The 22744-nt window shown below is 39.6% G+C and overlaps 1 protein-coding gene across 22 annotated transcripts in view; it reads left to right on the top strand.

Annotated features, from left to right (window-relative positions):
* Window positions 1-2265: 2265 nt before the first annotated feature.
* The window catches only part of LOC111254876 (uncharacterized), a 32345-nt gene continuing 11866 nt past the window's right edge, over window positions 2266-22744 (top strand). For 6 of the 22 annotated variants that reach the window (XR_015317591.1, XR_015317596.1, XR_015317595.1 and 3 more), the window contains exons 1-6: window positions 12210-12348; window positions 12824-13074; window positions 15724-15930; window positions 18698-18816; window positions 20278-20450; window positions 21856-21935. Coding sequence is in view for 18 of the 22 variants with exons in the window: in XM_086975546.1 (XP_086831672.1) it covers window positions 12888-13074; window positions 15724-15930; window positions 18698-18816; window positions 20278-20450; window positions 21856-21935 (766 nt within the window). In the remaining 4 variants the exon portion in view is untranslated. The other 16 variants (XR_015317593.1, XM_086975547.1, XM_086975545.1 and 13 more) reach the window with 13 other exon arrangements.

Below are 22744 nucleotides of genomic sequence, written 5' to 3'. Positions count from 1 at the left end.
CTAGATATTGCCTAGGAAGTTCGAACTACATCACTCGGGGATATCTGGTATTGTCAACAGTTGATTAATACAAACACCGTGGATAGGGCGTTGGGTGTTGTTTGTTCAAAGCTCATTGTTATAACCGCTCCATGGAAACCTAATTTCGAAAACTCACATATTTTTTTTTTGAGCAGCCGTATAAAACAGGACACCCTTTCTGTTGGTCGAAAACGCTTCTTCTATGACAAGACTCCAATACAAAAATTTTTTACTGTTTTCAGGTTAGATTTTTCAGGTAGACGATTGGAATGAGCACCGCAGGTTAAAAGCTGTCCATAAAATAGGCCATTTGTATATATTAGTATTATAGATAATTTATTCTTAATCAAGAAAGTAAGCTCTATATATCTGACTAGTGCATCATTTTTGAGATTTCAGTGACCAGATATCGTCTACCTTGGTGCGTCACCAAGTGATTCCCCCTATTATTACTACTATCATCAACAAAGGACAACTGAAAATAAAACGAAGGGTACACAAGAAGATTGATAGGCCTTGTTTCACTTGCGTGCGCCAAAGCTTCATGAAATGTCGTCGAAGGATTGTCCTTGTGAGACAGTTATAGAATTTTGGCCCAGATATTTTGTTTCCAGTGAAAGGCATCTATCCTGGAATTTTCGATTGGCAACCGTACGTTTGCTATAGAATGAAACCCGATAAAAGGTCGATGATCATTGTGAAGGCCACTGACGGTCAGCCTGGGTACGCAAATGACGCGCGGTCGTAACGTATCCAATGACGCTGTACTATGTGGGACACGAATTATTTTTGATGCCCTAAAGAACCTCAGCAATCTGTTTGTTAGTATGTATTTATTATTACCGTTATCGCATTTCTGTGACAGTGTATGTTTTGTCAGTATACAGACCGTAAAATTCACTGACTTCTTATGGGAGATTCATACTAAGATACGTGTGTCATATTTGGTGTGTTAATCAGTGGTTATTAATGAACAACTTAGCATAGTGGCCAATGTTACTATTAGTATCTAGTTTACATCGAAGGTGGCAACTGTTATTTTTCTCAAAAAAAGTAGTGCCCCTCTAAAACTTTTCGCCTACGTATTTGTTAGATTCCTAGGTGTTAATCCTGCATAGTCTTGCTACTGCAAAAATGTCGTTCACCCGACACTTCTTCTGCTGATCAGCCTTAAATTGGTAACTCTAATTCAAGGTTCAATTCACGAAAAACGGTGCTATAGACGACGTAAAAGAACTAAAACGTTAACGCAGTACACATAACAACGATTTATTTATTTTCTGTTGGCCGGCTGTCAGCGTGCAATGTTTCCCAACCCCCGGCTGCGCCATATCCATAATGCAGATCAGCAGCGATCTAGTATTCGCTTGCAAAAAATAACAGACAAATTAAAAGTGATTAAATATTTAGAGATTTTCCTTCCTGATATATCCTTCTGCGTGGACACAAGATCAGGCGGACAATTACTTACTATTTATTGTGAATATTGCCTTAAGCTTAATCCATGTCCAACTAAGCGTACAATTAGCAAACATTTGAATATTCCGCCTTTCGTCAGCTTGCATCCGCACCCTCTACATTGTCATTATCACAAAGTCTAACGTCAACACTGTCTAGTACGTATACTGTGAACTGAAAGCAAGTTCTTCCCTCTGATGTTGTATCTTCTAGTCCTACTGAGGCCAAGCAAGTCCTTCGAACGAAAACAAAACGTGATTGTTTTAAGATGACCGAAAATGCTGAGCCGTGAAACACGTACCTGTGGCCCGCGTCAAGTACCATTAAGCATAGCCCCCGTCCTTGAAGTTGTCAAGGTTAAAATTAGACATTCATACGAATCGATCCGAATTTGGCCGATTGTTTTGTTTTGAGCTGGAAGTAGTGATGAGGATCAATTAAACCTTCTCCCGATGGAGACCTATTTCCGCTACACACGTAGATGCTTATGATATAATAATAGTACATTTAATTATAGGTTTTTTTTGCCTATCTTAGATATGCTCACTTTGCTTCGCTGTACTTATTAAAACTGAACGCAAAGCGCGTTAGTCTAGGCCCCCTAGTCTGGCATCATTTGTTCTATAATTTTGCCCGTTATCGCATTGCATCCGGTCAACTCGATTTTAAGATGATCCCGCGATAAAAGCTCTTATGGTACCACTTGTTTACAACCATTTTTATCTGTTATTAACTGTATCTGTCCGCGGAAGCTTGATGCGGTCCTGGTAACAAGGGACCATTGCGGCTGGAGCGGCGCAGCTGATATCACGCAACGACTAGACAGTCAACCAACTATACTTTCACATATCGAGGATGTAGAACGAAGCGGCGGAGTATATTATGGCGCGAACGAACATCACGCGATATTCGCCCATCTCCTTTCGGGTTGAACCGCTACTGCCGTTGCTGGGTTTGGATAGTTCCGGAGGTGTCTGTTACACAGCGGACCTAATCAAGCTCCCACAAACGGTCAGATATTAGCCAAAGTGAGGAGAAGCCTCAGTTACTCCCGCCGGGAACCTGTCAGGTGAAGAAATACACAGCAGATGAAGGTCGAGGTGGCCTTGTTGTTGACTGGTGCCTGAGTTCGTCGGAGGTACGTGACCTGCTTCCTTGCGTCACTCCTTGGATCGTCTCACCTGTTCTTGCCAATGGTTGGCTAAGGAACAATTAGTGTAGTTTATACTGTACAGCCGGTAAACTGCTAGGATCTTTTGTTTGTTCCCTTCTGCTTCCGTTGTATTTCGGGATTATATGCATTTACATTTGTTCGCTGCTGCGCTTGTCCACGATTCGGAGAATTAGTGGCAGATATCGGTGAATATAGTGCGCTGTTTATCTTATCCAGCGTCGCGTAAGGACATATTCTCTGTTTAATAAGTGCCCCGTCGCTCGACAGTACCCGTTGGTGTGCCGTATCGCCGATCAGAGATCAGGGCAACAACGTACGCACTGCTACTACAACAATGTATTGCGGTCGTAATTAACAAATGCAATTATTTCGTTCGCTGACTGCAAAGAAACTTGTCGGATTCTGGTACCTAATCTTTTCTGATGATGATGATCCGGTGACAGCCAGAGTGATTATGCTACGACTAGCTTATCTACTAGATACTAACATTGAAAAAATACTGTTGCCCCTTGTCCGGTGATCAGATTCGTCCTTCATTTTTATGTCTTCGATTTCAACCGGTGTAATTGATTAAAACGAAGCTGAGCAATGGAACAAATTATTAGAATTTCAACATGTATTCCGAAATGTGATGGATGATGTCAAAAAACAAAGACTTGCATAGATGAAGAACAACGTATACGCCATTAGTTAGTGCGTATAAACGATCTAATTGCAAAACAACTCGTTTTGGTGGCGTTTTCGTTCTATCAGTTTCATAGTACTGCCATGTAGTATCGCATTTTCAACAAAAAAGTAGGATAAATTAACTCGATACAAGATTCATTATAAGGATAGACACAACACAAAGTTAACAGCCAAGGCTTAAAAGGAAAAATATTGCCTATTATATATATATATATATATATATATATATATATAGAATATATCGAGCACCTTAGCCAAACTATAAAATTTAGTCACGAATGAACGTGATTGTACAAAAATGCACTGCTATTAATCATATTTCTGGGTTAAAGTAAAAGGTCAGCCATTTATTAAGTGCCCGAGAGGCGTATAAAGACGTTTCCGTAAACTAAGCCAATATATGGACAATTATACTTCCTCTTTATCTACGTAGGCTTAAATAGAATGGAGTTATAAAAGATCTAGGAGACTGAATCCCTTACTTGTGGCCTAATTATGCCTCACGACAAATGAGACTCCACAGTGACATGCAATGATTTTCACATGAAGCTTCTGCATGTTAAACCAGGGGCATTATCATGTATAATATTTGCAGCAACCGTTTCTCTAAAGTATGATTTAACTGATACTTATTATTTACTGTGATCAGGAAATAGAATTTTAGCTTCCTTGTTCAACGTCCCGTTCGTCGTTGCTACAGTCTAGCTCTTCATGCGGGTAAAAACGGGCCCAGTTGGAATACCCAGATGGAGCTGGTATTTTAGTCGGTCAGAGTGCTTTATGGATGTCATCACATCACAACAAAAATCCTACCGTCAGAGTGATGTTGGCTCAGAGCTTCAACACCTTTTGGCAATGTAGCCCTGCACAACTTCCCCGCCGCAGACATAACACTCACATAGGGATTATCCCCGTGCTAGAAAACTGAACGCTATACTAATGTAATTAGCAGCGAACTTTCAATGCTGCTATTCGTTGCGACCAGAGCAGAAACTATTACTACTTGTGAGTGTATACGAGCCTATATGTGTATCAATGCTGTGAGCCCGTTTGCGCAGAAGATGTCAGCCAATATACGTGAATATGGATACGTAGCAACGTTTGTTCAGCTCATAACTGGTTGTCAACGTTCTTTCCGAAAAGCTAGCGTTCAAAACCTAGGGCGAGACTTTTTGGACCAACTATGGTACCACACGTTTTCATTGCGTACATAAGTACGTGCCTTCAGCTGGCGGAGTGTTGATTGACATACCCCAATTCGCCACTGCGTGCATTGATTTCAAGCAGGAAACGATTCCGACCTGTCGTCCGACGCAGTTCTTGTAAGTCTGACATTGACGCGCTTGCATAGGGATTGCTTTGGCATATTTTTACTTACAGTTTAAAAGAACGGCCGAATCTATCTTAAAAATAGAGCAGATCTCGTTTACCCTTGAACCACAAATATTTGCTTCTAAGTTTCCTTTTACATGATGGAATGCCTATTTAGTAATTAGGTTTACATAGATCTGGTTGTTCGCGAGCCATACATCATATGGGAGCACGAACGAAATAACGATACCGGAAACAGCAGTCGCTACATAAAGGGAAGCCTGTTTTTCAAAATACGCTATTCTTCCTGCCCCAGAGAAATTAGGAGAATCCTTACTTAAATTTCCAGAGCTTGGGAACGTTTAGCAAAAGTTTTGATCACCAACTTTTTGTTATTAGAGCCACAGAGAGTGAATTTAAATGTTGGAATACCTGACTAAAAATGAAATCCTAAATTGCGTTCTATTTGTAAAAGTCAGTCGCTCAAAGGAACAAAGAGAGAGTGTTACAACAAAATTATGAGAGTTTTTAGAAAATGGAGGCAGTAGAAAGAGTGGCTGTGGCTAAAATACTGGTTGAGTCATGTACCTAACGTACTTCTAGCACTACACCGATTCGGGTAAACGTTGTCCTTGTAGAATTTTTGACCATATATTTTTGGATGTCCGCCAAAATCGATCGGTGTTTTGTCCAATCGATGAGGACACAAAACTTTTCGTTAAGGCTTTATGTTACTTTGGTCTTGAAAAGCCCTTAAACGCAAGTTTGCTAGCAAATACCTATCAAATGGATAGCTCTTTTAATTCATGCTATCTAAAGCCACTTGAAAATCGACGTACCTAGAATATTATAAACGGCCTAGCATAGAGTGGGGCCTTTCTTCAACATATATTACATGCTCGGCTAGACGCCAACTTGACCAGAGTCTTTACTCCACTGATTCTCTTTTTATAGTCGTGCTTCTGGCCATACCGATTTATAGAATCCGTATATTCCTTCGTATGCCAGCCATGAAAAATCAAGCACATATATCGAAGGAATAGTTAAGCCGAGCAAGGAGATACTGTAGAGGACATGTCGTTTTCCATATCAGTCAAATCAAGAAAATTCGACCGTATTTTAAAAGGAATTTCCATTACATTCATTCTAATGAACAATAGCTACCTGAAAAAATGTTTTAATGTTGACTATAAGGACCGCATACGTTTTAACGTTTTAGTTAGGTAGATATGTCCTATAAAAGTAGTTAGGCAAAGAAAATACAAACGCGTTCTTTTGCGAAAATGAATACCTTTTTAAGGTAGTCGCAAACGTTGATTGACTGGTCGCCTAAAAAGCGCAAATTTCAATCTTTATGGTGAGCAACAAACCAAACAATATGAATCAAAAAATATTATGCTTCGATCATGCTCAATAATGCCTTATATATGCGCAACGTTAGCCGATGAAGAGCAACTACGTCTGCTGCTATGGACCATGTCAGCTAAAAATCCGTTGTAAGGACAAAATAGGAGATACACAACAGAGTAGACTTACGGGCTCCGTAGGTGAAACACTTTTTCACTAACTAGTGGCCTTTGGCCGCACCATTTACATCGTCTACCCCGCTAATTGTGACGAATGTGAGGGCAAATATAATTAAATTATAAGCTTCTGGTTTCAAGTTGAAGTGCCTTCCGAAGGAACGATGAGGAGAACATGAGCGACTGCTCTTCACGGTCTGAGGAGCTATCAACAGCCGCTCCTCTGACATGATCGTTGAGAGTAGAAAGCGGGCGGGCGAACGAGCAAAATGTGCCACAAGCTGGTAAAACCAGTGGGGTGTGGGGTAGGTAAGCCTGGGCTAAATCGCCAACTTCGTATCTCTCCATTGTCGCCTGTGCCAGTGTGTGCGGGGCACATGGCGAGCTCTCGTTGTCAGCCCTCGTGGCAGCGGGGTTGGGGACTATTGCTACAAACACACATGTGATTGAGTTTGGTCTGCCGCAAAGATGGGAACTTAACTTGGTCAAATAATTGACCTGATTGGTACGTTTTGTTTCGGCATTCGACCACGTTCCCCTAAATTGCAGAGCTCAGCAAACCGCTCGCCTATCATAGTCCTAGGGATCAGATCGGCCTAGTATCTATCCAAAACGATCCTGAGGAAAGTCTTCTTGTTTTTCGGTGCTGCGCATTGCGCTCCATTCGCGACAAACGTTAACCAATTACTGCTGCAAATGTGCCGCGTTGCAGCGTACTAACTCGTGCCCATCGTCAGCTCCTCATCGTGGCTATGCGTAGTTATGCCGGTGACACCGTGCGACATGTGAATTGAAGATGCACAGTGTTTCACCGCAGCGATTTTTTTTAGAAGTTTCTCTTATTATTTCATGAGTCCTAGGGGCTTATAACTATTGCGTTGGGAAGATATTTCCGTAATTGATCATCGTACGTATGATGGTTAACCTCACGAACGAGAGTCTCTGTGTCTAGATACGTACGAAAATATTAAAGTTACTTCAGTTTGATTCAGTATCCAGGCTATCTCCAGGTTCTGAGCCAGTTATTCCCGAGTAGTGAACGATAGTAATGCTTGTTCATTTAATGAGATGATTTTTGCACGCAGATGGAATCTTATAGGTCAGAAGGTGAACTTGTATCTAGTAAATTTTGTATTCGTCTGTTATATGGTTTTACATATAATACATACATTTACATATATAAGTTTAACATAAAATATCTAACTGTGTTTCTGTTAAGTGGTGCTAATTAACTTACATGTAATCATTGTATCTATATGTAGAGATAGCGACTTTCACTGATCTGTTCCGAATAAAGGACTACACTGGATAACATTTGAGATATTACAAGCCGGGGATTAATCAATATAGACAGAGTCTAGTTTCAAAGGAGTATAGCCGGTTAGATGATCCGATTGATGTTGGGGCCTACCGTGTGTTTGGGGTTTTCAATAGATGCAACAAACGAAAAAATCAAGCTTGCCTTTTTGCTTATCGATCCATGTTATCGTACGATTCTATTTGAGGATTTTTAAGAAACGTATTTTAGCAAGATTGCTCACGCGAGTCGCTCGCTAACTGCTAAAAATGACTGCGGATTACGTTTACTTGTAGTATCATTTTTACAGTACTACATGTTTTTATTGCTGTTGCATTCATTAGGCCTAGCTCTTCTCGCTCCTTTCAACTAACAAGGATCTCTAACACGATAGAAGTAAGTAAATAGCGCAATTTTGAAGAGGTAAAAAACCGAGATGGTCGACAGAGCTAGACTTAACATTAAAGTCTCGTATTTGTCAGTGGCTGTAAAAAGGCGAGCAGCGGTTTTTGGTTGCATGGGACGGTAGGAACTTATTGTAATATCAACAAGCGCGGTAGAGAGTACAGTTCAAACACAATACAAATAAGAATTGTCTCGTTCGTGACATAGTTTCTTCTCATTTGACCTTAATATAACACCTCTCGTTGTTGATGCTTTTAATTGTAAGTGTAATTGTTATTTACAACTTGCTGAACGAGTTGCATTTTATTGAACTTTCACGCTTATACATATATGGAAAATGCCCCGTTCAGGGTAAGAACGTGTGATAAGTAAAGCTCCGTAATATAGCGTTTGTGGGTTACAAAGTGCATGGCTCATCATTTCTGTATGCTTTTAAGAAGTTTTTTGAGGGCCTCTTGGATATTTTCTGTTAGTTCTGTATTGCCTAATGATAACATTTATATCCGTTGTTAAGGCTATTTGCGGCCCATCTCAATTGTGTGATCGTACCTGAGCCCGAAGCGTGTCTCTACGCTTACATATTTAAACCTCGAACAGCACTGAAATAACGTCAAAGTGACGGAGAGTGTTTATACCCTCACGAAGCTATAGGTAGTTGAATCTGGCGAGAATCTGATGTGTTTTGCTATCTACATGATGCAGTAGCCAGAAGCGTCTTTCATTTTCCTTGTGCCTGCCAAAGGCTAGCCAAAGACACTCGCACATATCCCTACCATTGCGCGTTTTCTATATATGAACTGGGAGCGATGAAATCTCATCATTTAAGTGTTTACATCGGGTCCTTTTGCATGTATTGCAACGGAAAGCTTTATCACAGAGTTTGGTCAAACGCTGCACCCTTGGGTCATTTTCTCAAGGATTGCGTTGCCACAACAATGCTGAGAAAGCCACCTACCTTTACGATACTAAGCGTCATGGAAGGTTTTTTTTAGGTTAATTCTATTAGCCATAACGCTTAGAATTAGTATAGAGTAATTGCCCCCGTGGTTTTAAATTCTTGTATAGATACTCCACGTATTCATATGCTTACATGGGCTTTCACCACTCCGAAAATGCGATACCCAGACACTTTTGCACCCCGGAAAAATTCTGATTAAAGAATCGATATTCTGGCAAAAATAGAAATTTAAAGCGGCTTCTACCTAGAAAAGATATAGCGTCTTAGAAACAGAATTGTGTATACATGGTGTTGTGGATAGATTGGAACTCGCAAGATTATTTATCCTACCGGGGATGCCCGTCATTCGGGAAGGGGATCAGTTTTTTGCTAGCGTAAACCATGAGGAACTTAGTTCTTGCTAGATGAGCGAACGCGGCAAAGGACTAGGAAAAGTAAAAACGACAGGCCAGTAGCATTCTTGACGAACCTGTGATGCCAAAGCAGCAGGTTTTCCTCGATTTCTTAGAAAAATGTTACCCAAATGAATCGGAACCCCTTAAACGGAGGCGTCTCGTTGTTTAGAATAATAACCCACAACCAAATCTAGGTAACCATCAAGCATTTGCACTCTCATTTTGCACAGTATCAGAAACCATTTTATCAGAAAGACAAAAACATGACCTCACATATGCGTTTCGAACAGCTAACGTAGGCAGCCTTACCATAGAAATGTTCTATTACAGTCCTTTTGAGCGCATGGATTATTTTATGGAAAAACATGCTTTATTATTATTCCTTACTAGTGTAATCTCCATGAGCATCCTAAATAAAGATTTCTTTCGCCACATTGAAAACTTGAATGCTTCATTTAGGAACGAAGTTAACTGCATAGCCAATATATGAAGCTCTGCAAAAACGGAGTGCACAAGGACAATAAAGCTACTTGCAGAGTGAAATCCGTCTGCAATAGTTTGTTCGTTTGATGAAAGGGTTTGCGTCTTATTTGTCGATGTGATTTGTTAGCTGGATTTAGGATCCATTGTTTGTTTAAGAAATGGGTGCATAGCAAAGCAAGCAGTGTTACGACCCCTTCCTATTAGACAATGTGGCTGGCTCGAAATGGATACGCGAGGTTATGATTTGCCTCTAGACACAGCGCCTATTTAACCTAGATAATCTACTTGGGTTACAGGACACGAATGAAATAAGATAAGTACCAGATTTCTTCCCTCGTAGACTTAAACTTTCAAGTTATTCACTTTCTAAGTAACAAGCACATTTGAAAACTAGAGGCATCAGTCAGCTAGCAAGTACAATGCCTTCTTTTGCAATATTCTTGGCGGTAAAAAAAAACTAAAATCTATTTCTAATCACTGGTTTCGGACATCACTACAGATGGTGCTTTTTGACGACTAAGGAAGTTATGGTACTGCCTTGCCGTTACATACGTATAATGTACACACTTACCAAAATCAAATACGTCTTAATAGTTGTCACCATTATGTAAGTTTAGCTAGACCATCTCTTCTAAAACGTCTAAAAAAAAAATGATTAAATTAAGACAATACTAAATAGCCCGTAAATAAATCCATTTAACGAAATGCGTTGAAGAACGCCTTATTTTTTTGAACGCTTCGTGCTGTTAAAGCAAATGAAGAGTGTTCTAGAGATTTCCAGAGTGTAGTTGATACGCTCAAGCCACTGATCGTCTCGAAGCTAAAAGGTGTGTGGTACACAATGGCATCACTGTTCAATATATATATATATATATATCTATCAAGGACAATACAGCTTGTACAGTGGCACACGCAGTTATGTGTGTCATAAACGCGTGAGACATCTTCTCTTATAAAGCCAACTGCTAAAAGTAATGCGTGGGCTTTTCCCGAAGCATCAAAGAGAACGCAATGAAAATGAAGTACTTCTAAAACTAATCCACAGAGAGTGTCTAGAAACGTTCGAAAGTACGCGCCAGTCATTTCGTGTCGTCGAAGCAGGACAGAGTTACATTAGCTTCATATACCGAGCGCTTCTTCGCCCGTATAGAAAGCCGCCATTATAACCAAGGGTTTCTAGCCGGCGTCATGCCATACACGCTAGCAAATGAAATCTCTGAACCTCATAAATATAAGCTAAGTATTAAACGGCTAAGTCTGCTATGGGTCAAAAGTGCTCTACCAATAGAGGCTGTAAAGCACACAATTCTACGTAACACTAGAACACTTCAAGACGGAATCGGGATACATATAGTTGTACTGTTGGATCAGAAGTGTCGATGAGAGAAGCCGTTTACCGAATCTTATTTGATGAATCCTTAATTGTCTTTCTCATATCACCAAGTTTTCGCATGGTATCAATCATCGGAAACGATCCGGAGAGAATAATACAATATTTCTCTATTGGAAGCGGGCACTTTGAAATCGATCGAAATTCTCTAGGAATGATTTAATAATGTTCGCTAAATAATATTTAACATCTCCTTCAGACCCTCTCCTTCAGACCCACTGGGGTTTGGGCTATTTACGATCTAGATCTAACAACATGGTGCGTATATATTCTATGCATTAATTAGAAAGACGGTTATCATAAAAAAAACAAAACAAAAAAACTACTTAAAATAATCTTTCTTTTTTGCTATCCATATATCTTTTTGATACTAATCGTACCTCAAATGACATTACAAAGCGGAGGATTGCTGCCGCCTAGTACCGTTCAATTACGTCGCATCTAAAGAAATCTAACGAAATTAAATTTTGCCCTGATAGCGGGCCGAAAGTTCTAAAACTGTAAAATTGTGTAAAATAGCCAACATTCAAAGAAGCAAAAACACCTGGAAAAAACTTATCGTTAGAATTTATCTGAACGGGCGAATTTGCAACTGATATTCTGCCCTTGGAAATTGCCGATCATTGCAATATAAATAATCCAGGTGTATCAAAAATGGTTCTCGATTTAATTCTTTCTGATATATTTAAGTTTAAAACCCTATTGTGAATTCGTTACTTTGCCTCATGCAAATATTCTTTAGATATTTCAGAAGCAGCGTCAAAACTGATAATAGCGGACGTCATCTATTTTGGGGCAAAAAGTTTTTTCCACCGTGAAGCTTTTCAACGGCGAACATTTCGATGAAGCCACACTCTGTTACGCCAGGATGGCTTTGCCTTGTGTTAGAAGGGACTGACTGGCTTTATTGTGGTATTAACGGATGAAGGCATGCATGCTACAATAGACATCCCGTCAAAGATCCAAACGAAACACACTTTAGACATGCATATATATATACACTCGACACTTGAACCTAAGCTACCAAAACTACTAAGCTGTATATAACGTCCGTTATATACATGGAACTTATTGTGTGTAAATACTCTCATTTTGATTCATCTGTTTTTCAGATAGTACAGATTTGTGTAGAAGACGGCTAACTGCAGCCTGTTTCGCGGTTACTTCCTCGTTAACCCCTAGCCGATGTTCATCAACCACCTCGAATGACACTTATCAAGAAAACGACATCCATTGATCGCTGCTGGTACTCTTATTTTTGCAAGAACTTTTTTACGTCTCTCAAGTTCATATTGGTTATTTTAATGATTTTTTTTTCTTTTAGTGAGGGCCGATGTCCTTTTATGTTCAAGTTAGGTTAAGATATTTACGATGATTTAGTAGGAAAAGGTGGTCGCATACGTTTTTGCTTTAATAGATTTTTGTCTAGGGTTAGCTGTGGATACCACTGGGAAAAGCGGGCTTACTCGACCTGCCGTTATCTGTGTTATCACACATATCTCTGTTGTGTGCTGCTCCTTAAATTGACAGACCTCTGCAGCTATATACTGACATGAAGTCTTGTATCCACGGGTATCGGATAGAGAGAGAGAGCCAAATCACTCCCTAACGCCCTTACTACACTCACAAGTTAAAATCAAATTCCAAACTACACAAAGCTAGTTAGACTTATTACTACTGTAACTATAAATCGATTTTTTATCGTTTTTAAAAATTGATAGTTAGTCACTCATCCTCATTCAGCTACGATAGCTGTACCCTGTTTGCCCAGCTAAGTTGAAGGAAATGCCTTCCTACCCAGCGGGTACGCCCGACAGAATTCCCCACTGGGTGCGACTTCTTGACCATGTGCTAGCATTGACAATTGCCTGTCCGTTGGTGTCTCTTCTCTGGTGCGGAGGCTTTTTCCTGACCGATACGTACATCTACCCCAATGATAAGCCGTTCGGCTACTGGTTGATCTTCATCGTTGGTAAGCAGTACATTTAAATTATCCACACTCATTCTGTATATTTATTGCCATCGTCAACGATGGAAGAATTATCTCATTGAGCAGTAAAAATTTTTAGGTAATCACATTTTGTCACACAAATGTAAAAAAAAAAAAACATTGTTCATCACGACGAAAAGTCCAGCCTGCATTAAGAATAATCTGTAAGGTTCTTTTTGCTGTCTGGAAAAAGGCTTTTTTTTTTTTTTTTTTTTTAAAAGATATGAATCACTTAACGTATAAGCCAATTGACAGCCGTAATTTTTAGTATTACATAAGCAGTACTCGTAGTATATTTTAAAACGATAAAACTATTAGGTGTCGTTTGTCAGCGAGCCTTTCATGTGCAAATAATGCCAAACCAGCTCTGGAACAATGATCTTTTGCATGTTTGATCAGGACATTGAAATAGTTCAGGTTCATTAGGCCTGCGTAAAGTAACTCCATAGCAAGGCAAAAGGGAAAAATTCGCTCGCTCTGTAGAGATTGTCGCCTGAAACACCTTTCGCAATGCAATTTAACGAGCTTTTTTAAGTTAAACTTTCATAGAAGTTAGATTTGTAATACGCTGATAGCCGACGGTACGATGCCACGAATACAGACTTTATTAGGCTGCTACACAAGTTATGCGCAGATTTTCACTGCATCTCTGTTCTAATGTCCCTGTTTGTTAGTGGTCAAGTATTGTAAGGCTTTTTTTCTGTTCTGTTAGGCTATTATAATCAAATCATAAGTTTTCTCATAAAGTTCAAGAATGGATATATTTGGCGGTAAATATTTTCAGCTCTACGCAACATTTGGTCGTTGACAGATGATCAATTAGAAATAGAAAGCGTTAAATAAAACAAACATTATTTATTTACGAATCTAACAATAGGTGAGACTAATACTCGTTAAACGCCCGCTGGATTTTTAAAAACTATTAGGTCCCCGGACTAACATCGGCTCAGTAGCGAGGATCTTCAGACTCATACCCATATCGGTGCTCATGGGCAAACTCATTTGTTCCATTGTTGTCCTGTTAACTGAAGCCGATAAAACGCAATTATAAAGTGACTTGTCGACGAGAAAATTTTCATTCGAAAAAAATGTTCCTTCGCAAAACTCGTAGCTATTTGTCCTGCACTTCTCGTTCCCGTTATTATTCGTTCAGAGCCTGGATTCTAACTACAGCAGTTTCCACGGTGTGAGTGGCGCAGTGAACCAACATATGTCTACTGTTGGGCCTTGAATCACGGTAGGATGTGAACGGAACGACGCGCAGGGCACGCGTCAACGGTAAATAGAACTTTTGAATATTGTTTCAAGCCAATGACGTTACTGCACACTATTTAGAAGCACAACCTGCGACGGTAAAACTTTTCAATATGCAGACTTTGTGTCGGTACTAGTAGCATACTTATTATATTTAAAATATACGATAGCTCACAGCTAAAAGGGAACTGCTGCATGAATAGTTTTCTATTTTTCACTCATAATAGTGTGTCTCTAATAAAGAAACCTCCATACAGAAACGCGTCAAACTTTGTTTATAATGTAACACTGCTGCAGTTTATCTGCAGATGAGTGAAACTATCCTCCCTATGTAAACGAAGCAAAACACCAGAGGTAAATGCAGTACTTCTGTGTTATTAGGTTTTCAGTATGCTGTTTACAATCGACACCAGTATACGATAAGTTCTTGAGAATTATGAAACAATGTTTTTTTCGAACTTTTGGGTACATAAGTGTATTCAGCATATTGCTTGATATGGGCGGGAAATTGAAACTGATCTTTTCAAGCAGTAAAAGTACTTACTACTGCACGCCAGAAGGATCGTCCCTGAAGCGATATACCGAAGATATCGCCGCGAAATCCATGCTAGGAATTGTACACCATCGTATGACTGCGTTCTAGCTGGATTTTTACATGAGTTTTCTCCTATCCCATAAACAAGCGCCAAGCGAACGTGTTGTAGCTCGCATATGAACTTAAACTACCCTAAGCACTGGTTACTATTGTTACGTTCTTGCGTTGCTTATTGAGAATATCCAGCTTTTATAGGGGATTTTGGGCTAGTAATGTTAAAAGGTAGAAGACGAAATTGTCTCTTATCGTAAAATGTAAAATAAATACATTATACAGGTGCCAGTGGGCGGGGCTTCATTGACGCAGATCTATAACGCCTGAAAGCTTGCGAAGGTGCACAAGTCAAAAGCTTTTCGAAATTTCTTGCAGTGAACGATAGCCGCGGTAGCTGATGGTATAGTTTGTCACTTGCTTAAAAGGTCGATTATTTTGCTACTGGAGGCATACACTTCGTCTAAATAAGAACAGCTACAGTTAACAAGCTGGACAAACACGCTATGAGAACCCACTGGAGACGGCTGGGATTGTTCGAAAAAAATCTTTCCGTTTCAAAAAAGCTTTTTTGTGGTTTTTTTTTGTCTTTGTGGTACAGCCATAGACAAATCAGTTTGCTCGATGGCTGATAGTCAGAGCTACAGTTCACAGAACTGTTGGCCGGTCGTCCCAAATGGATAACAGCCAATTTTTGTTATTGATACGTGAATAGATGTAGCTCGCCATAGACAATACCGTTGCCGTAATTTACTGAATAAATCACTTTCTGTGCTCTGCTAATTTTACAGGATCGATGCTGTCCCTTAATGTGCACATTCATTGCGATTCGTTAATTGCTATATCTGCCAGGTGTCCTGATTCCGCGCAGCTCTTGCAAAGGCTCATAGGAATCGTCCTTATCGTGACTATCGTCTTTCAATGGGATGGGCTCTGGTGCCTCCTCGATTACTACTTAGGTCATACGCAGATATCATGCTTTTACTGCTGGGCACTGGGTTAGTATTTTTGATTGAGGCAAAAACAAAGGAAAGACACCTAGACATGTTTGATGACGTATGCTTGTAGAGATCTACGCTTGTAATAAGGTTGCGAAGTTCCTAAGCATGAGATAATGCATTATCTATGGTTCTGTGCCAATTTTGTTTTTGAAACGGTAGGTCTTTTAAGGATAGGTCTAATAATACTAGGGCCGAGATCCTAACTGCACGCATCGAACAAACAACTCAAGCTGCACTTCGATTAAGTGAATTACTTACGAAGAATTTTGAACAGTAGCATAAATAGAAGACCAGCATCAGGCTGGTGAATGATGATGGCGCTAAATATTTGCCTCTGAAGATTAGTTGTATTTGTGGTAAGTTTGATTTATCTTTTAAGCTAAACACATTTATAACCTAAATAAAAACCAACAGCGCTGATTGTTGTATCAAAAATAGCCTTGACAATGGAACTTGTAAAAAAAAAACAAAGGAAAAATAAAATAAGTTCTCAAAGGTAGGGCTGTAAACATTTTCAGAACACTTGTTGACCTCTATGTTGGTCGATGGCCGATGACTTCTAGTTGATTCACTTCAATGTCGTATGGTAGTGCAGTGATGATGTGTTTTCTTACAATTACCTAGTGGTGTAGAATTCGGGCATATACACACTTCGTTTCGTATTAAGAGCCATTGGTCTGAAGCAATGGCGAACGAACGTAACATTTCAATTTTAATACTCGAGTACTTTTTCCGACAGTGTGAAATTTCGTATTTGTCGGCGGCGTAAACTGTCGGCAATGAAAGGACATGACGCTCACCCTCATAGAGGACCCCTTCCTAAACCTTGTTTTTAGTCGGTTGCGGTAGAGTAGAGCGGACCTACTTTTATTTTCACGAAAACGTTTGAATTCAAAGAAAACCAGGCCACGGGTTCTTAAGCCCTTCACGGTGCGGCTGGCAGCGTTTTTTCGCGAAAAAAAAAATTGACTTGTAAGAGATACTATTTTTTAGAACAGAGTAACTATACGAAGTCCTTTTGGTTAAAGTTTGCCTCTAATGGCTCGATTCGAACCGGGTTCGAACCGGACAATTCGAAGGGAGCAATGATTAAGAATGGAACGATTCGCGTACATGACTGTTTTTAACATCATCTTAGTTGAATTCGGGATCGCCCAAGTACGTGGCAGTGGAAATAAAAGCCATATTAAGCTAGGGGTAAACGTTTGACGAAATTCTTCAAGATGGAATGGTGCATTATTTACAATTATATGTTAATCTCCCTCTGAAGTGACCGGGATCTAGTCGGACTATTTTAAGTTTTATGTCTAGTGCTCAAGCTATCTAAGGTATTGTCTTGAAAGGTCTGCTCCTGGCAGCATGAAACGAAATGTGGTATGCCCAGATTTGAAACTAGACAATTATATACCCCTGAATCTATTAGGTAAGCATGTTACCACCGCAGGAATTTAAAAGTAACAATGCTAACCAGGACGGCCGTTTCACGCCCGGCCGTTTAAAGTCGGCTGTGCTATTTCTGGCTGAAATACGTTCGTACCGTGTCACAGGGCGCTTAAAGGCCTAGTCCTGTCGAAAATAACAATCATAACGATGACATTGCCAGATTAATCACGATGCACAATAAAAATTGAATTAAACACAATTGCTTAACTAACTGCCGTTAGCTAGCTACTGGACACTTTCATTTTTTGTCCAGTATCTATCTCTAGCTAGTTAGAGATGGGAAGAAATGCTAGCTTTGATGTACGGAGTTGTTTGTATCTTGCCGATGTCATGTTAATCTATATTGGAAGTAGACGAGAGTAGGTTTAAAGTAGGAGGTCTAGGGGTAAATTAGTCCATCATCTGAAGTTTAGCCTGAATGGCGATGAAAGGCACAAAGTACCTAAATATTTTTCGCTTAATTGGCTAGACACGGCCGATATACCGCATACAACACATCTTCTGCTAAACAGGCAATTGTGCTTTCTCGTATAGTGAAATTTTACCGGTCCTGTTTTTTAAGGTTATTAAATAGTATAGTCTTCGTATTGTGATTATCTAATTATCATACGATAATAACTGTCATATGGGCAACGAGATCCAGCTATCGGGAAGGCGTGTGATAAGCAGTATAGCAGTATAGTATAGCAGTATAGTTATTGTCGAGGTGTGAACTGCGACCAAATCGCTTTCTCGCCCATAGCATAACTACTTAAAGCCTTCTGATACGCAGCTGAATACTAATTGAAAACAGCTCATAGCAGCAGAAACTCGAAAGCGAGTAGATTTCGTCAACCCTCCCGACCCATTTTTGGCTGTTATCGGTAGATCGGCTATGTAAAGGCGGCTGATTAGACATGCGGTACAAAATGCTTTAATTGTATTTTACTTATGAAACAATATGTGTATACAGCCATTACGTCACGTTTCATTTACGACAATTATGTCCAACTTACGTGATGCTGGTTGGAAAATTATTGCTATTGAATTTGTTTTTTCTTTAGGAAAATATATTGCCTCGTCAACGTCGAAGGCTGCCTTTCGTAGTAGAGTAAGGGCTCGGCAGAGGAGGGTACACCATGTTTGCACTGATCTATGCATATGTCTTCAATGAACAAAATACCGTTGCATTGAAAGCCGAAGACTATTGTTGATTTTTCTATATTGAATAATCTTGAAGTGCAATAATGAGTTTGTGTTAAAATGTTTTAGGATAATCTGTACATAGAGGTGCTATTAGGGCAATACACATATTCATATGTTACCCTAATTGTTATTGCAGGGACTGTGGTGCTTTGTTTGACGGGATGCCGCAACAATATGGTTACAGGGGTGCCATTTATGTGTCGTCATGATCGAGCTGAACTGCTCTTCGCAGCTACTACCCGCTTCCATGCAAAAGTTCGTCCAAGAAATTACGATTTACCTAATTTTCCCTAGTACAGTACGAGCAGGATTTGTTCGCAGATCTTCACTAATTTTGGCACTTAGTCATATCATCCTAGAATTCGTGCATCGTATCGTAGGGATGCGTGACCGCTCCCGCAGTTCATAAGACTGAGAATACTGCAAGCAGGGAACATACTCTTCAGTTTAAGCAGTTCCAATATTTTCGCACTCGATATGGGTTAGATTTATGTATCCGTACTACATCACGATATTACCTGACAAGATTTGTGCTGTAAATTGTCAGTATGACCCTTTACATGCATGAAGTCCGATTTTGTTATCCGTATTATATTTTTGGTAATTGGATTATTACATATCTATCGTTTCGCTGGACAGATGCTTATGTTCCTTTCGTATCTTCAAGTATCTTATTTACTCGAGTTCGATACATAGGCAGATCATTTCGGTCACGTTAATGCACCTTTCACGGATGAAGAGAGGTTAACCTTAAGTAAGATCACCGTTGCAGACAATAGGACTTTCTCGATAGGGATTTCTGTATGGTCCAATCGCACCACGTTCTCATTGCACGACGTTTGAGAGCAATAGTGCCGTCACTCTTATCATCATGAAGCTAAATGGAGGATATTAAGCTAAAGTGGTTCTGCGTTGGTTATTTTTCCAGTCCTTCAATCAATTAGTTATTGTTAGCTCCGAGTAGATAAATGGTCAAACAGTACGGCAATCCAAAGCACACAAACAGACCCCGTACAGGTAATGGCAACTCGAGCTTCAGCAAGAGAGCCCTATGATTCTAGTAGAGACTTCCACCCCCCAGTGCGCAAGTGTAACTAAACAGCGGACCATAATTGGCTCAAGTGAGAGCTATTATAACGATCGATCGATTGACTAGACGATAGATTACCTTAGACTCCCGAGACCCAAATGGAGTGTACCTCTTCCTTCGCACGCTGTCTCCATACGAGAAAGCTCTAGGTTCGTAAATAATTAAATCAATCAGTGGTAGTACGTCGATTATGGAAAAAAATAGAACTACGTACTATATTTCATTCATTTAATGCAGTAAAATAGATAGCAGGGTGCATCTGTATACTCTGTGCGCTTAAGAGACGTCCGCAGTAGAAGGGTTATACTTGACTATGCGCATGAAAAGTCTATTGTACTATTGTTTTTTATAATAGGTAATGTTATTATAATGTTGAAGGTCATTAAACTGTATATAAGCTTGCTAACTGCCGTATATAAATTCCGTTCCCTCTATTAGAAACACTATTCTATTTAATTAACGCAGCATGTTTATATGTAATTAGAGGCCAGTTGGACGAAAATCGGGCGGGCTTCTACTCACAGGCATAAAGTGCCTTTCTGATTACGCTATGGTTATTTTACTATGTGTGACTTGAGAAAAGATAAACAGTTAATAAATGGAATGAATGAGACTGTACAGTTCAGATCACGTTTGCAGTCATACGGCAGCCGTCTCTGGTCGTTCTGCGATCAGCTCTTCTCCATTTTTGTGGTTCAACCATCTGTGATTTTGATTTGGCGTGGCCTTTGGAACATCCAGGACTACACGTTACTTCCAAAAGATCCTGTCAAATCTGCCAATATTTCCTGCCTCGCAGGTAGGTGCCTAGCAATCGTATTCGTGGAATTACACTGAGGTCTCGACATCTTTACGCGTTACATAATGTACAGCCTTTCTTTTTCCACGTAAAAACTACGTAGTATGTGCAGGATATCGTAGGTAAGACGTGAGTATTAAATTTGGAAAAATAGCCTTTCAGTTAGAACAAAGACTATTTTCCTAAGGATCTTTGGAGGAATACCGCAAGATTAATCTGAAGATTGGTTACGGATTAGAAGGTAACTAAGAGCCAGGTCAAAACTATGAAGTTATCAACAATTGAGTAGTATAACATTGAAACAAATGCTGTAGTGAACCATTTTATTGTGCATTAAATTTCTAATCCTTTGTACAGTATGTTTTTACGGTCGCTGCCATATATATATGCAAAAAGTATACTTTCTTGTAACACGTTTCTCTCAAGCCGGTTACTTTATGGGCCTGTGATATGGATACGCCGTGTGTGATAGCGTCATCATTGATCTTCGGCAAAGTTTTGAGACCATGTGATGATTGCATTTGGCTCTCAGGGATGAGCCATGTTTATCGATGATGTTTATCTCTTGCATCTTTCTCTCTCCTTTCCCGAAGGTGTTTCTAACCGCCTCTGTCTAATCCGCGGTCTGGAGCTAACTCACTCAGGTCTAGGTAACTCGGAGTAAAAAAAAAACCTGGTTACTTCGTCAAAGGTGTAGAAGCATCTGTTTTTGTTTGCTTGCGTCGCATGCCATTGTCGTACAACAGTCATAAACTTGCCACTGATCCAACACGTACCAATAACGTGTATTGTCTGCACTAATTTGCCTACGGAACAACGGATCTGTTATGTGAAGCAACAAGCCGCAAGGTGCAAAATGGTTTGAGACCATATTGCCTCGAACTTAAACATAGATCTATGTTTACAACATGCTCTTCGAAGTGTTTATGTTACAAATATATTTAATATCATCGTCAGATTGTCGTTGGTGTCGAAAGAATATGTATATGCATGTACCTTAAAACTGAAAAATTAACTTTGCTGTATTCGCACAGAAGGCCCCATTATTCCCTAGATTTATTTTCCATCTAACCACTTTTCGAAGAGCTTATACTGTGAACTTCTCTAAAATCGACAATTTGTCAGGGTTATTAAGAGATCCAGAAAAGGCAAGATTTAAAAGAAAAGTTAGATAAAGATCTCCTTCTGCAACAACCCCATATATATATATATATAGATGGAATTATAAAATTTGAAAAAGCTTTCTTATTCATACAAACCGTGTAGCATTTACGTGTCGTTGGCAAAACTCGAAGCAAATAAGGGGCACACTTGAATGAATAAGCATTAGCGACAATCCTGCTTTTAATAATATATGCGTACTCATTGAGAAACGTCTCGAAAAAACATTGTTACTACCAATCAGTCATATCCAGGCGTTCCTTGAGGCATTATGTCAACCCAATCATGTTATGAAGCCTGACCTTATTCTATCTCAGCAGAATGGTGAGTCGTTCTAGCTACTTACTTACCTATTTTGTCCTTGTATAGTATTAGTAATGCACTCACACTTAACTAGACCAGTTTACAAAATACTTCTCCTAAGAGAGCACGTCGCAGCTATTAGGCCCTCAAATTGAAGACTTTGATATTTACTTAATAAATCCATTGGCATAAAGCCATAAACCATAAAGGGTTTAAAATCACCTTAATTCTTTTATAGTCCTCAAGGGCAATTACAGATTGTGTTTTCGTAATTTGATGCTTCTATCACCTATTATTATCTGTTATCTATTATCTTCAGTCCTTCACTGTGTGAACAAGATTTTCGTTTGTATTGCTTCGAAAACTGCCAGTAGAGATTATGTCAGATCGACCGGAAGAAATTGTTGTTCTTGTATTTTTAATATGAGCAAAATGAACCCATATTAGTATGTTCTCTCTCGGGCCTTGTGCCAGTGCGGAAAATGCCACGTGATAGAATAATATAGCCAAACTTATCCAGGCACAATTGCCCTTTGTGGACTAAATATTTTCAGCTTTCGCAAATAAAGTACCAAATGAATCAACTTATTCCGACGAAAGTAGAGTAATCTGCAACTATAATACGTACAATAATAGATATATTGAAAAAATCCTATCTTTGAGGCTCCGAGGGAATCTGTAAGACGTCTACTGAGTTATCGTTTCGTTAATTCGAATAGATCCGGACAGTACGAGGCCAGTGCGAAAAGAGTGCAGACGCTCCCCACGTAACAATGCCTAATATCATACAAGCGTAATATTGCAGAGGCCAACCATAAAGTTAATTAAGT

The sequence above is a fragment of the Varroa destructor genome, unplaced genomic scaffold, assembly GCF_002443255.2.
Source record: "Varroa destructor unplaced genomic scaffold, Vdes_3.0 BEIS01000007.1, whole genome shotgun sequence".
Classification (NCBI taxonomy): Eukaryota; Metazoa; Arthropoda; class Arachnida; order Mesostigmata; family Varroidae; genus Varroa; species Varroa destructor.
Note: the sequence above shows the minus strand (reverse complement) of the source record. Positions and strands in the feature narration are given on the sequence as shown.